Source organism: Acanthopagrus latus, chromosome 19 (genome assembly GCF_904848185.1).
Source record: "Acanthopagrus latus isolate v.2019 chromosome 19, fAcaLat1.1, whole genome shotgun sequence".
Lineage (NCBI taxonomy): Eukaryota > Metazoa > Chordata > Actinopteri > Spariformes > Sparidae > Acanthopagrus > Acanthopagrus latus.
Genome location: NC_051057.1, coordinates 9,979,492 through 9,993,430, shown reverse-complemented (window position 1 = coordinate 9,993,430; position 13,939 = coordinate 9,979,492). Strand labels below are relative to the sequence as shown.

The 13,939-nt window shown below is 42.5% G+C and overlaps 1 protein-coding gene across 1 annotated transcript in view; it reads left to right on the top strand.

The window, feature by feature from the left end:
• The window catches only part of ofcc1 (orofacial cleft 1 candidate 1), a 96,386-nt gene that overhangs the window by 54,534 nt on the left and 27,913 nt on the right, over positions 1–13,939 (top strand). Inside the window, exons 19-21 of the mRNA XM_037080177.1 lie at positions 6,572–6,823; positions 10,006–10,258; positions 10,792–10,955. Of these exons, the coding sequence (XP_036936072.1) occupies positions 6,572–6,823; positions 10,006–10,258; positions 10,792–10,955 (669 nt within the window). The remainder of the gene's footprint in view (positions 1–6,571; positions 6,824–10,005; positions 10,259–10,791; positions 10,956–13,939) is intronic.

Sequence of the window (13,939 nt, the reverse complement as noted above, 5' to 3'; positions counted from 1 at the left end):
AATGTCCTGCAGTTATGAGGCAAGGTCAGAGAAGTGAAATCCATTTAAATACTGATGCAACTCTCCGGAGGCCCATACTCAGCCTCCGCAGCACTCCTCCCTGCACGCCTCGCCCGAATTGATGAATGGATAGATCTCTTTAGAACACTGAGTATTTGTCCGGCATTAATCACTCAGTGTATTACACATCTACTGGCAGCGTGTTTTCACTGTTTTCTCACTGCCTCCCCCTAAAAAAAAAGTTTATAGAGAGAAACAACAACCTGTTCTTCATTGTGGAGGACTGTGGTGGTAGTTGTAGTAGCTGAGTGTGTAACGAGAGCCTGGGAAGTCCCTGTGTTGTTTGTTGATCCCAGGTGCATCTGCATTTGAAATGTTTCCACCCTAGTTTATAGCGCACCGAGGGACCTGCCATTTCCATGTTTTAATCCCCTCTCGTGCTAAGTCGGGCGCTCCATAAAAACGCCACATGTTGCATGGCAGTGAAACGGCTACCTCATGTACACTTCCAAACTATTCCAAGGTGTGCGCGGAGGCCAAAACACATTTTTGCATGAGGGATTTGGTTGGCCAGTCAACCGGAGAGTCGGATTATAACTCATCAAATAAGATTTCTTGAATGGCTGGTAGCTTTAGAGGATCGCCATTGAGCTAAGAACATTTGTTTACTCAGGACATTTCATTCAAAACCATGTCCATTGTGGCCTCTAATAATTAAAATGGAGTAAGCATTCCGGCTTTGGGTTTCATCATCATCTCCGACCTCCAGTTCAGGTGTTTATAGGTCGACATTTTGGGAAATACCCATTCACTCTCTCGGCGGAGACTTTGATGAAAATGTGTTCAGTAAATGCTAATGCAGCTCCTGTTAAGAACATGCTATTCAACACAGGTTATCTGGCAGTGTTAGGAGTTTACAGATCCATTCTCAAACCTCCTGAACCGCTCACAGACTCAACCCGCTAATATCAAACATATTTGATATTTATGATTAAAAATCTGGATGATCGGTGACTTCCGAGTCGAACCACAACATACCAATGTGAGAGGCATCCAAGAGCAGCCAACAAACAACGGTAAACATTCTTACCCGAGAGGCTAACGTTAACTAGCATTCTACTGTTGACAGAAACTTGAAAAACTCACCTCTAGTTCAGTCTGAAGAATAAAAAACCTGTGTTGACCCCTCCCTCCCCACTCATCCAGACTCATTTCTGTTCATTTTGTTTTTGTTTTTAACTGCAACGAGTCACTGGACCAAGTGTTTACAGCATACGACAAATCTCCATTTTTGTTTACATCTACTTTCCCATGACATCACATGTGAGGCCAGCTTCAGCCTGCAGAGCCATGAAGCCAGAGCTATGAAGCCAAACCCGCGTCTGCACAGAGCTTGGTTCGTCGTCCAGCCAAAATCGTTAACATCCAACGTGTCACTAGTCCAAAGTACACCAAATACAACGGTGCACATCCTTTGGTCCATGGCTACGCACCAGTCAAGTATGATGTCGATCGGATGAATGGTTCTTGAGATATGCGAATAACAGTCAGACAGATATTGCTTGCCTTACAGATACATTGAGCTCCAGCCAGCAGCTGTAAGATAATGTATAGTTTTAGTTGGAAGACAGCGTCTTGTCTTCACCTGAGGTTGCTGAGCTCACAGCATGGAAGAAAACAAACCACCAGCAATTCCTTCCAAGATTGTGAAACAATTGTATGCACAGCTAATGATCATAATTGAAGAGTTGTGTTTTTTGTTTTTTATCTGATATCCCACATCCTGCTCTTCATTATGGTGCTGACGTGCATTTTTTTTTTTACCAGTCACTTGCTTTCAAATGAAATCTGACATAATCACTGATGCAACATTTCTACCAGCGTTGCATCTCATCCTCTGCAAGCTGAACAACACGGAGCACTCGTGGCCTTCTCCATTCCATTGCCCTGATATGCTTGCCTGCATGCGAGAACCTCCCTCGCATTGTAAAATTGAGCAGCCATCTATTAGTCAAACATGGATTCCTAATTAAGTGGAACATATTTTTTTTTCACTGCTTTTGATTATGCTCTCCTCCACTCCCTGTCAGCTGCAAATAATTCTGATAATTTGCTGGTGCATCGTTACACTATTTTAATTATACGATGATGGACTCCAGTTCTGCAGCTGAGTCACTATTCCATAATTCTCTTTTAACTACACCCCAAATACCTGCCACTGTGCTCCCATTTTGTCAATGAAACTCATTTATGTGTATTCTCGCTTTGCCAGGGTCTCTGTAAAAAAACAGCGCTTATAAAGCCCCCAAATGGTAAGGCAATTGTTCTTGGAACAAATAAAATGTATAAAAAAATAGAAATAAAAAAAAGAGGGGAGTGAGTGAGAGAGAAAGAGAGAGGACAAAGTTAAATCCAAAGCAAATTTTTGTACTTTTTTTTTCAGTATAAATAAAACTTCTCTCAAGATGATATAAAAATGACTCAATTATCTCAAAGCCTTGCGGGCGTATGCTGCTCTGTTCAACTTGTTTTTATGCACACACATATACCTACGCGCACACACAGGAGCACATGCACACACACACACACACACACACACACACACACACACACACACACACACACACACACACACATTCAAGGTGCTTTGCAAAAATGATACTAGCTTAGTAACCAATGATTATCATTTAATACATCTTGCGGGAGCAGCTGTCTTTGTGATTTCCACTTTGTGAGGTTTCCTGCATTAAATTCGCCCCACCTGCGCAAAGCCCTGCTTCTGTGCCAGTCACTACGTAAACTGATGTGTTTCTGCATAAATGCAGTAAATAGGCAGTTAAAGCTTTATGTTTCTGCTGTGAGAGTGTACTGTAGCATCTGGATATGATATCAACTTGGACTGGCGCGTGCAATATGCACATTGTTCTTACACAGGAACTTGTATACTGCATCTATTATCTGTAAATGCATGTGAATGCATATATAAACAGTCAGTGCATGGAGCTTGAATTATAGATACTCTTATCCAAACAAATAATAATCACATTGAGAATGACCTGACACAAAATGTTATAAAGGCGGTCTATGTGCTATATAAATAAAGTGAAAGTGTTCAAACGCTCAGTTCATAAAGAAATGTACGCAGCCAGTATTCAGAGACTGTGTCTTCACACCAGCTGTCACAACTTACGTAATGTTGTGATGTCACATCTACACAGCCACGCCCTCAGCATGGTCACTGGTGCTTACGAAAATGCTGGCAGAGCTCACGTGGACAGACGGTGGGAGGGGTTGTTGGAAGGTACCCATTCAGGCCTGTGAGAGCCGACCAATCTGGACTGGGCTTTTCAGCGGGGGGCCTTAAAGAGACAGGCACAAAAACAGAGCATTCAGACGGAGGGTGAATAGAGGTGCTGCACCCATGGACAGTTTAAATCTAAAGCATGTAAACATTTTCTAGTACTCTTCTTAATTAGCTCGCTTCTTTTTTTTCTTTAAACAAGTCAGACTGGAACTCTGAATGCACGCGCCACTAATTGGCATGTATGTACATCTGTTTACAAGTTGCAAACTGAGTTCAACAGGGTATTTTTTGTTTTCCCCAACTACATTCAAAGCCTGAATAACCCCTAAGAAAGGAACTGATTGTGTAACCTACAGAGGACAGATGACAGATACTGTCACAATCCAAAACAAACGCATTATCAGCATTCTCCAAAAATGAAATGTAAACAAAGACGCGGTATCTTCGGTCCTATCTCTCGACACCTAAGATAATCACACTTCCATAATCACCACAACACTCGTGCATCTGGGCCACTAAGAGAACAATCACCTTATCTGTCAATCTTTTAAGTCTATTTCCACACTGTATCTTTGCTTTCTTCATATCCCCGACAGCAAGCCATTGTTCGACTCCGTGGAAAGGGATGTGTGGTTTTAGTGCATTTATAAACAATGCCCGTGGCCCAAATAAGAAAGTGACAGAAAATAACTTAATCCTCAAAATAAAGGGATAAGTCCAATACTTTAAGTGGCCTTAGACTGGAGGGTTTAAGCCATCAGGGCAAATGCGGAGGGATTCTGAGGGCTACCTCCACTCTCCTTGGCCCTGGAGCCTCCTCACCATAAATCTGCTATTTAAAATGTAACACCCCACTGTACTACCCCCACCCCAACCCTCCCTCCGCTCCTCTATCTCTCATTACTCATGCCGTCTTAAAGGTTTAATACTTGTCCATACTTGCTATTCACTTTGTACTATTTTTAAGAACACAGCTCCTCGTTTGTTGTCGTGCCGTACAATGTTGAGGGACGCAGCCTGGGAAAACCAGTCCAAGAGATGGTACTTGCTCCAGTGCTTGACAGATATATGCTAGTTAAATGTGATTTACAGGCCTTGGCACTCTGTGGCAAGGTTTAAGGAGGATGATGAGTCCTTTTGCAACGTGCTTTGATGACATTGGAATGAACAACAAACATATCAAAAGATAATGAGGGAACAGCTCCTGGCCCAGATTTCACAGAATCGTTTAAACTACAATTAAAATATAGTATTATGTGCCAATGCATGCCTGTTGAAATGGTTAGTTTCATCTGTGGGCCGCTACGCCACATGCTATCAGTCGTTCAGGGGACAAGCTGTGATATTGGAATGAAACATCCTTCGTTCCTGCAAGATAAAAAGCCCACACCTCCACCCCCTGCCTTCTCCTCTTTTTCTGCATTGTACTTTTGTAATTGGAGGTGCCATAATGAAATCAATTCAGTGGTGATAACAGATTTCACATCATGTTACCAGTTTCCTTTGGAAGAGGCCACCGCACGAAGACGTCTAAAAATATTCCTCTTTCATGCATCATCAATATCTTCATTATATGAAAGATGGGCGTCAGGTTGTATTTGCCGTTTTCATTTAATGTCACTTGACAGGGTAGCATCTTGCCTGTGTCTGTGACACACTGCTTTTCTGTCTACTCTGTAATTCCACTCTTGCAGACATGCGGAAAAGCAGTTTTACACCACAGAGAGGAGCAAGTGGTGATAAAGCTTGCAACAGAATGGACGTGCCTTTGTCAAAATCATAATAGAGGATCAGAGACACACATTTGTGCATACATGATGGCATGTAATGAAAGAGCAAGAGATACAATGCAATTCTCCCTACTTCTCTTATGCATATATTATCTTTTATGTACAGCATCTCACTGACCTCACACAGGAAATATACAGTGTATATCGTACACACACACTGGATCACTTGGGATGCGTGAGCTTTTAAAATATCAACCCCAGAACTGACCGGTAACTGACTCCTGTGACAGATGTTTATCCTCTCTGCTCTGGTTTATTTCAGACAGGCTATGAATATTTATCAGCTCAAACTGTTGACTGAGCATTTTCTGAATGAACGTCGAGTTCTCCCACGTGTACCACACGCTACACCACTGCTCTTGTGGGCATCCGCCGAGGAACTTGATAACTTCAAATAATTTAACACTTCAGAGAGCGTGCCCACCTCACAGAAAAGGCGAAGATGATCTCCCGTTTTTTTTTGTTTTAAACGCAACTGCGTGTCGGTTCGTATTTCTGCGGCAACACAAGCAGGAGAAAACACAATGCTGCATTTTGATGCAAGGGGGAGCCTAATTATTTGGTGAGGTGGTGGGGCGGGGGGCAATACAATTGATTCTGGTTTGTTTTGTTTTTTCTGTGTTTTTTTTTCTGTTTTTCTTCTTTAGGCAATGCACCGTTTTCCCCAGATACCCACTACAAAGTGAATTCCAACTGTGCTCTGGGACACAGTGGTGAGACACAGGGATGTCCACAGGCAAAGGCCTTAAGTCACACTCTGTGATGCTAACCATAACTCTACTGTGTACCTACTACTTTAGCCTTGTGCTAATTACTGTCAGCCAGGCGATGGAGGTTATCAGAGTCTGCTTGTGTTGACACACTCAAACTATAATAAATGGATGCACACTATTTTACTATTCACATAGACTTGCTATACAGTGTACATATATACATATGATGTGTAGGATATTTTTGACGCTAGTTTGTCAGTCAACATATTTTCTCTCTCCTCTCCTCTCCTCTCCTCTCCTCTCCTCTGTTCCATCTGTGCCCTCTATATGAAAGGGAATAGTTGAGCAGGCCTGACAAAGGGCGGCACAGAGGAGGCAGAGGTGCTGAGGGAGGCTGAGCACCGCTAGAAGGGATTCCTATCTGTTTGTGTGTGTATGTGTGTGATTAGAATTGTGTGCATGTGCGAATGTGCACTGATTTGAATACAGCATTAGGAAAATGTAGTATTCAAATACCTATTATTTACTGCATGCGTCTGATGAGAGCAAACAAATGCTCAGTGCGATGCAAAGAAAACTCCTTGCACCGAATCCAAAATTACAAGCAGGTCAATCTACGGTCACTAACCTTTGTATTTCTCTAGTGAGGTCCGCTTCATGTGAGTTGATTAACATTTTAAGTGTGACGCTCATGTACTGTACGCCATTGTGTTTAGGATAGGCAATATGATTATTGAGTCTGATTGTCCTTTGTCTGAAAACAGATCAGCACCGACCGGATCTGGCTCCCGCCGCTCGCGTCTGTCCGACCGAGCCCGCCTGGCCCTCCGTATGCTGCCGTCCGAGCTGGGCCTACCGTTACCACGGCAACAACAGCCGCATAGTAGCTGGCGTGGCTCTGTTAGGCAGCTCGGCCTCATTATGCCGCTGCTGGCTTTGATGTGGTTTGTGAGGCTCTACCTGCATTACTGCAGCCAGTGGCTCTACCTCCAGGCCATAGCAGTTCCTGTCAACAAGTGAGTTTGCTTCCTTTGATATCGCCCTGAAAGCACACACACACACACGCACGCACGCACACACACACACACACACACACACGGGTGGGGGGAAAGCGTATGGATACACATTCACACACACAGAGCAGAACCGCGTAGACACTTTTCTGAACACACACATCGCTGCTGACATAAATCCATTTACATGGAGGGCAGATACATACATAGATTACTGCTGAACGCATAGGCATACTGCAGACGCACACAACAAGCAAGCTCGAACACACACACACACACACACACACACACACACACACACACACACTCACACACATGCAAAGTAAGGTTTGTGTGAAATGGGATGTGGAGAGGCAAAGGAGCAGAGGATGTGCAGCGAGTTCTGAGTGTGTGCGCTGGCAAACATGCGCGCAAACACACACTGGATACGCCCTAATCATCTGTTTGGAATCCCCCCATTAACATTTTAACAAGACTCTCTCAATATTAACAAACCATTGCTGGGGGAGTTTGTTGATTTCACCACACGGCTTCAAGTCCCAAAAGGCTACATTATTTGGAAGGAATTTATTGTTATTTTTTGGTGCACGGCATTGATAATAAACAGCAATAAGATAGCACAGAACTGTTAAATCACATCTCAATGGCATATGGTGCTGATTTAATTCATCACAATAAAACAAGCTGGCTGCAGACATGCGTACAAGCAGGTTTTTATTACGATAACATGGGGGTGCAAACATCATGCCCGTTAAATCATGGAAAAGTGATAGAAGAGGGCTGAGGGGAGGGAAAGAAATGTGGCTGAATTAGAAAAAAAAAAAAGAAAAAGGATGGACTGAGGGGGTGGATGGGAGGTGAAAAAACAAAAATGCGAAAACAGAGGGGGTCAACGTCGGATGACAACTTCCACATGTCCGAATCTGCAGCTCTCCCTCCGAGCATTTCTCTCTCCATGCGATGGCCAGAGCTGGTGGTGCCCAGTGAGAGAGAGAGAGGGAGAGACGGAGAGAGGCCGAGTGACAGCCAGAGAGGCTAGTGTGATGACAGGCCTCCCTCCCTTCTTGTTTTTATATCACTCTCTTTTTTTTCCCTCCTCTCTGACTCTTTCTCTCTTTTGCCTCCTCCTACCCCATAATGCACCCCTTGGACATTAGCGGACAGCGAAGTGTGCCCGGGAGCGACAGAGGCTCTGGCCCCAGTGTCACTCAGTCACCTATGAGCTCTCTAGTCTTCCTTGTGTTTTTCTCTTTTGTTTACACAATGACACAAGTAAAAGTAGTCTTACAGTTTACACTTGATGAAAACTGAATAGTAAATAGTACATATTCTGTTGTATTATTTAACTTTTACTGCTGATGCATCACTTTGTAAGATGCATTTTGATATCTGGGTCAGTTAGGGTCAACATTTACTATTGTTCTGTTAGGTGCACTCTGTTACAATGTGTAAGTACTAAATGGTAATAATTATTTAATAAACAATTATTATAGGTTTTAACAAATCTAATCTGCTAAATGATTAGTGACCTCTAAGTTCATCTGCATATGAATGAGGATTGTGATGACATTTTGGTATCCAAAGCTCTCTGGTTTTCCATATGTAGTCTGTTTGTAGTCCAAGTAGCATTAACCAGGCCTGTTCTAGCCGGCTTTGGTTGCATGCATGTCAAGTCCACATTGAGAGCAAAAAAGGCAGAGTACATTGGCTGAGAAACAGTCTTGGAGCCACCGGTGGACTCAGCGGTGCACCCCCATGTTTGAAAAAAATGCAGCGAAAGTGCCCTTTCTGCACGCTGGTGCCGTTTTCTATTTTTTTTTTTTTCGCCCCTGCCCCTCAAACATTCTGAGTCCGCCACTGCCATCGTAAGATGATGATTCAGATTTGTTTTACCTTTGCTTGATTTGTCTGCGTTCATATGCAAACAAAGAGTTGTTTCTGAACCCCATTCTTGTGCCCCAAGTCGCTAATCAGACTGCAAACAATGACAAGCGCATGAAGGGGGAGTCTTAGAGCAGATATCCGCTGACAACAGCAGCAGCCGATGGGTTCAGAGATTGAACTAGTAAATCTCAAATGAACAGTATGCAGAACAAAATACAATATTTCTTTCAGACATGTGGTGGAGTAGGACTATAATGTAGCATAAAATGAAAATACTCACATAAAGAACATGTACCTCTATATTGTCCCTTGAGCAAATGTACTTAGTTACTTTCCACCACTGGTCTAGATCCACATTGCCCAGAAATAGCACCTGCAGTTTGGATATTTTAACACAATCTCACATTTGAGGAGACACCAAAATTGATTTAATATGGAATGATGCTGCCACCCTCAATATTTCAAATGGGACAATGCTGCCAGTGACAAAATGCATTAAACTGGAAAGTTTCATCATATCATATCAAGATTCGCTATGAATGAAATATCCCCCTGTCATTCCTGATATGAGATTTAACACCACAATTTATCTGTAAACTAGAAGCCTACACTGTTAGAAATAACATCAAGCTCCTCCGTCTGCACTGGTCATACCGGCGAGCTAATCTCTGCGCTCTGAAAGGACTTTTGGAGGATTGAATCTGTGTGTTAGGAGATGTGCCTCAGTTAAAACGCCGATGGACCTCCACTGTCAGATTAATGGACGGAATCTGAGAGACGCTTGACTCTTGGAGCAAATCAGATGGAAATTAATGAGCAAAAACTGGACCTCTCCTCTCCCACCACTGGCTCTACCTCCACATGACTGATGGGAAGATTAAGGAACTCATGAGGCTTGCTGTAAATGGGGGAGTCTAACTTACAATGGTGGGGGGGATCTGGCAAGTTTCCATCTGATTGGTATGAACACAGGTGTTGAAACCGTCTGTCACAACTTTTTGATGCATTTTACTTTTTAAAATAAAATGTATATATATATATATATATATATATATATATATATATATATATATATATATATAGCAAAACAGCCAATAATAGTGTAGGTTGTCATCAAACTAATTAAATATGATAGAATCAACCACAAATAATATAGCATGGTGTGTGATTCGCTAGAACCAGTTGCCCTTGAGCTGCAAGGCATCATAAACCACTACTACATGCATATTGACACACGCACACACTTAACACTCTAGTCTACCCACACGCACGTCACCCGCCTCCGTTTCCTCTGCCGCCAGATTCCAGTTCCACGCACACACGGTGGACCTCGTATACCAGAGCTCTTTGCTCCACACCCGGGAGGAGCTGGCGATGGTGGTGGTGGGTCCCCTGACCTTGAACGCAGTAACGTTCCTGCTGGTTCTGATCAGATGGGGCTGTCAACAGATATTTGGCTCACTCCCTTCCTTCACGTCAAAGTTTATCATGGCTCAGGGAGTGTGGACAGTCCTCGACCCCCTGGCGGTCTTTGCAGTGGACGCCGTCCTCGGGGTAAGTCACTTAAAAATAACTTGGACACTTGTGCACTTTAAATAGGAGTTCACTTTATCTTGGCAAAGTGACTTTAGATTACAAAAAAAGGGGGGGGGTGGGGGTGAGAAAGGAAATGTGCAAGGTTAGATGGGTGTCTTTTTTGGCAGTGGGTTGGATTTTGTCAGCGAGGAGACTGAAATGATCTTCACTGTTCACAGTTGTGAATCATTTGACAGGAAGTACAGAACTGTCTGAATCCTAGTTAAAGGGCATTGTAATGGTGATATACATATATGCTTTCTCTTCTAATTTCATGTCTTTGTTGTATTTGTGGTTTTAAAAAGTCAGTAATGTAACACAAGAGAGTGAGAGCAACACCAGCTGACCAGCATGTGAAACTTTGTCCCTGAGCCATCATGTGATCTTCCTTTGATCGATCTCTGTCCTGGGCGAGAGCCTCGCCATATTGCAAATGTCCAGTCTTATACATCCAACAGTTAGAGATTTGTCCTTTTTTCCCCCTATTTTTCTTTCAATCTCTGTCTCCACAGCGTCTCGCTTACAGCCCAGACACACCAGTGGGTGACGCAGCCAAGCTTTACTGGCACTTCTATCGAGCTGACCAATCAGGCACAGCGGGAGTGATCATCACTCTCTTCCTCTACATGGTCCTTTTCCTGCTCTCCATCACCATCCTCTTCATTTACCTGCTCAGGTGAGACACACAGGAAGGTAATGACTTCATCCAATTGCATTTATAGAGTTAACTGTATGAGCCAGTGACTCAATGAAAATATGGATGTTGCTTCAGGGCATGAAAGTAAAGCCAATGCAAAAGTGGCTTGAACCTGAATTCTCTCTAATGGCCAGTAGTATGTGACTCACTGGTTTCAAAAATATGTCTAATTGCATGTAAGCTTATGAGAAAATGACCCTATTTCTCACATGATTTATTACCTCAGGAATCATCCTCGTAATGAGTTTATGGTCTCAGTGGCTGGTTTTAAGCCATCATCAATAAAGCATGTGTTCATTTAAGAAATGATTATACCATTTAGAGTAACATAGACAATAAAAGCAGGGTATGCTCTTGGCCGTGGCTAGCCAGTGATTGACAGGTCACAATCACGACTTGCACTCTGGTTCTCCCTATCCTCCATTCTCTTGTTCAAATATGGTAACTTTTGTCTTGAAAAACAAGATTGCGACGACCATGTTGCCAAACTCAAGGCTTCAGAATTGTAATCAACAGACTGATGGGTGACGTCACGGTGGGTTTACAATCAAGAAGTGAATCCAGTTCCTTTCTGGTTCCACAATGCTCATTCCCCACTGACTTTGATCTCCATGTCTGACCTTCCCAACAGCTCAAAAAGCATCACAACACGGCTCAAGCTCTGAATTATCGTTTGGGTATTTTTGAATCGATGCAGCCTGTAGGGACATTCTGCCAATGAAGAGGAAAACCCTTTCTGAAACACCCCGGCCCTCACCAGCCTACTATTCTCAGGCACCTGTTCAGAAATAACTACAAACCCTCCACCCCCGCAGCCCCGCGCTATGCTTTCACCCCATCCACCAGATCCACCATCCCCTCCTCTGTCCGCAGAAAAGCACAAAAAAAAAAACAACAGAAAATGAAAACAAATGTTGATTTAATCCATTTTGATTTTATAGTCGCATGGAATTACTTATGCAGTTATGCATCAACCTCACACTTCGGCACACAAACACACACTGAGTTGTCCGACACGAATGCAGAAATACACACACGCACAGCACAGTTGCCTTTTTTTTTTTTTTTTGAACATACCATACTCTGCAATTGGTTGGAAAATTGAAAGCGTTTCTAATTCAAAAGTTAGATGTGTTTTGATATAGCGTGAACACATAACCCCCTTACATTATCCGATTAGGCTGAATGTTTTGCATGGTTGGTATCACTGCAGGTTTCATACATACTGAAATGGCCTGCATATACATGGTGGTGAACACACATACTCCATTATAATGCACTGTGTGTTCCACTCATGTCTTGCAGATTGAGGTCAGCCATGCTGAAGCATTTACTTGCTAGGCTTGTATTATGTTTTAGCACCTCAGACTGTTTTCTGATTTTTTTTTCTTTTCTGCTAAGCCCTCATCCCTCTATAAAGCTGTCTGAGGCTTCCTTGATAGGTGGGGATGAACAGGGAAGTGTGAATCTCTCACAGGCGAGATTAAGAGGGCCTGATCCTGAACTGCTGAATCACACGTTCCACTTTTTCTCAGTTTTAGAAAATCAGTGGTGATTAACACTGCATTGCAATGGGAGGGCAGATTTAAACATACATTGTAGTAACAGAAGGTTCCAAAATCCCAGCTTAAAAGATGACTATTGCACTTTCTGAATAATAGAGGGACATATTTTTTTGCAGCATGGATGTTAAAAAAAAAAAAGAAAAAAAAGGAAGAAGTAGAAGGGTGGGTGATAAATTACTGAATAATGTAACTCAGTATTCATCCAAGGTGTGTTCTTCCACCCTCATATAAGACCAAATTCCATTAACGGCTCAAAATGTAAGAAAACCCTTATTGAATTAATCAGTTTGAGATTGGCGGCCGAGGAGAGGGTGCCATCTAATTTCAGTAAGCGGGACGCTTATCGGGCGCCAGCTAAATGGACAATATTAAAACAGCAGCCGGGAATAATGACTTCTGCCACTCAACCGCCACACGGGTTTGTATTGAATGTAGGCCACGAGGCTGAAGCAAGGCTGATAATTTTATGGGTTACAGTTTCCTATTGGCTGCAAGGAAGGGGCTCTGACACAGAGCGTGACCTATTTCTAAAAAAATGCCTCGGGCTATATGTATAGATAGAATGGACTGTTATCCTTTTTTAATTACATTTTAGGCAGCCTTTATTCACTGGCTGCAAAAAATACACATCAGTGATGTGTTTTACACCTCTATCCTCTTTGAAACTTCACAAACACTCAAGAGGGTGACGTTAGGTTGATAGTGGCACAGTTACATCCAAACGATTACAAGGTTCAAGACTAAAAAAAAATGACTTCGCCTGTGTTGCCTTACAAACTTACTGTTTTTTGTAGGTGTCTGTGTAGAAGGGCACTCAGTGCACAAGTTTGCATGTTTATATCCAATATCCACCTAATCAGTAATGTATTACTGCTTCTTGAACAAAAAAATACTGTAAAATTCATGTACACTCTCCGGCCATTTCATTAGGTACACTTGTACAATCTAATATGATCCAGTGATTATGGAGATTATTTTGACCAATATTACAATTGCAATGTGATTCGGGGTGAGTGAGGATGGTCATTTTTGCATCACAATATTAATTTGCACTGAAAAACCAATCAAAGAGTCACAGGCCAGGGCATCTCTGCAGCACTGGAGGACTTCATTATGATTCTGTTTTGTCACACATTAAACCTTCGTTAAAAGAAACAAAAAAACATTGAAGCTTCTGCAGTTTGTTAATTGAGATTTCATTTAATTGTGCAACTCAGCCATAAACGCTGACTCTAAAAAAGATAATTATACTCAGTTTTGATTGACAGTGTGAGGTATTCCTTTAACTACTTGTGTATTATGGAGCTTGTAGTTTGCAGTGTTGTTAAACTGGACTCTATTATATTGAGTTTCATTCACATACATGAGAGGGGCAGAATATTATAAACATTACAGTGA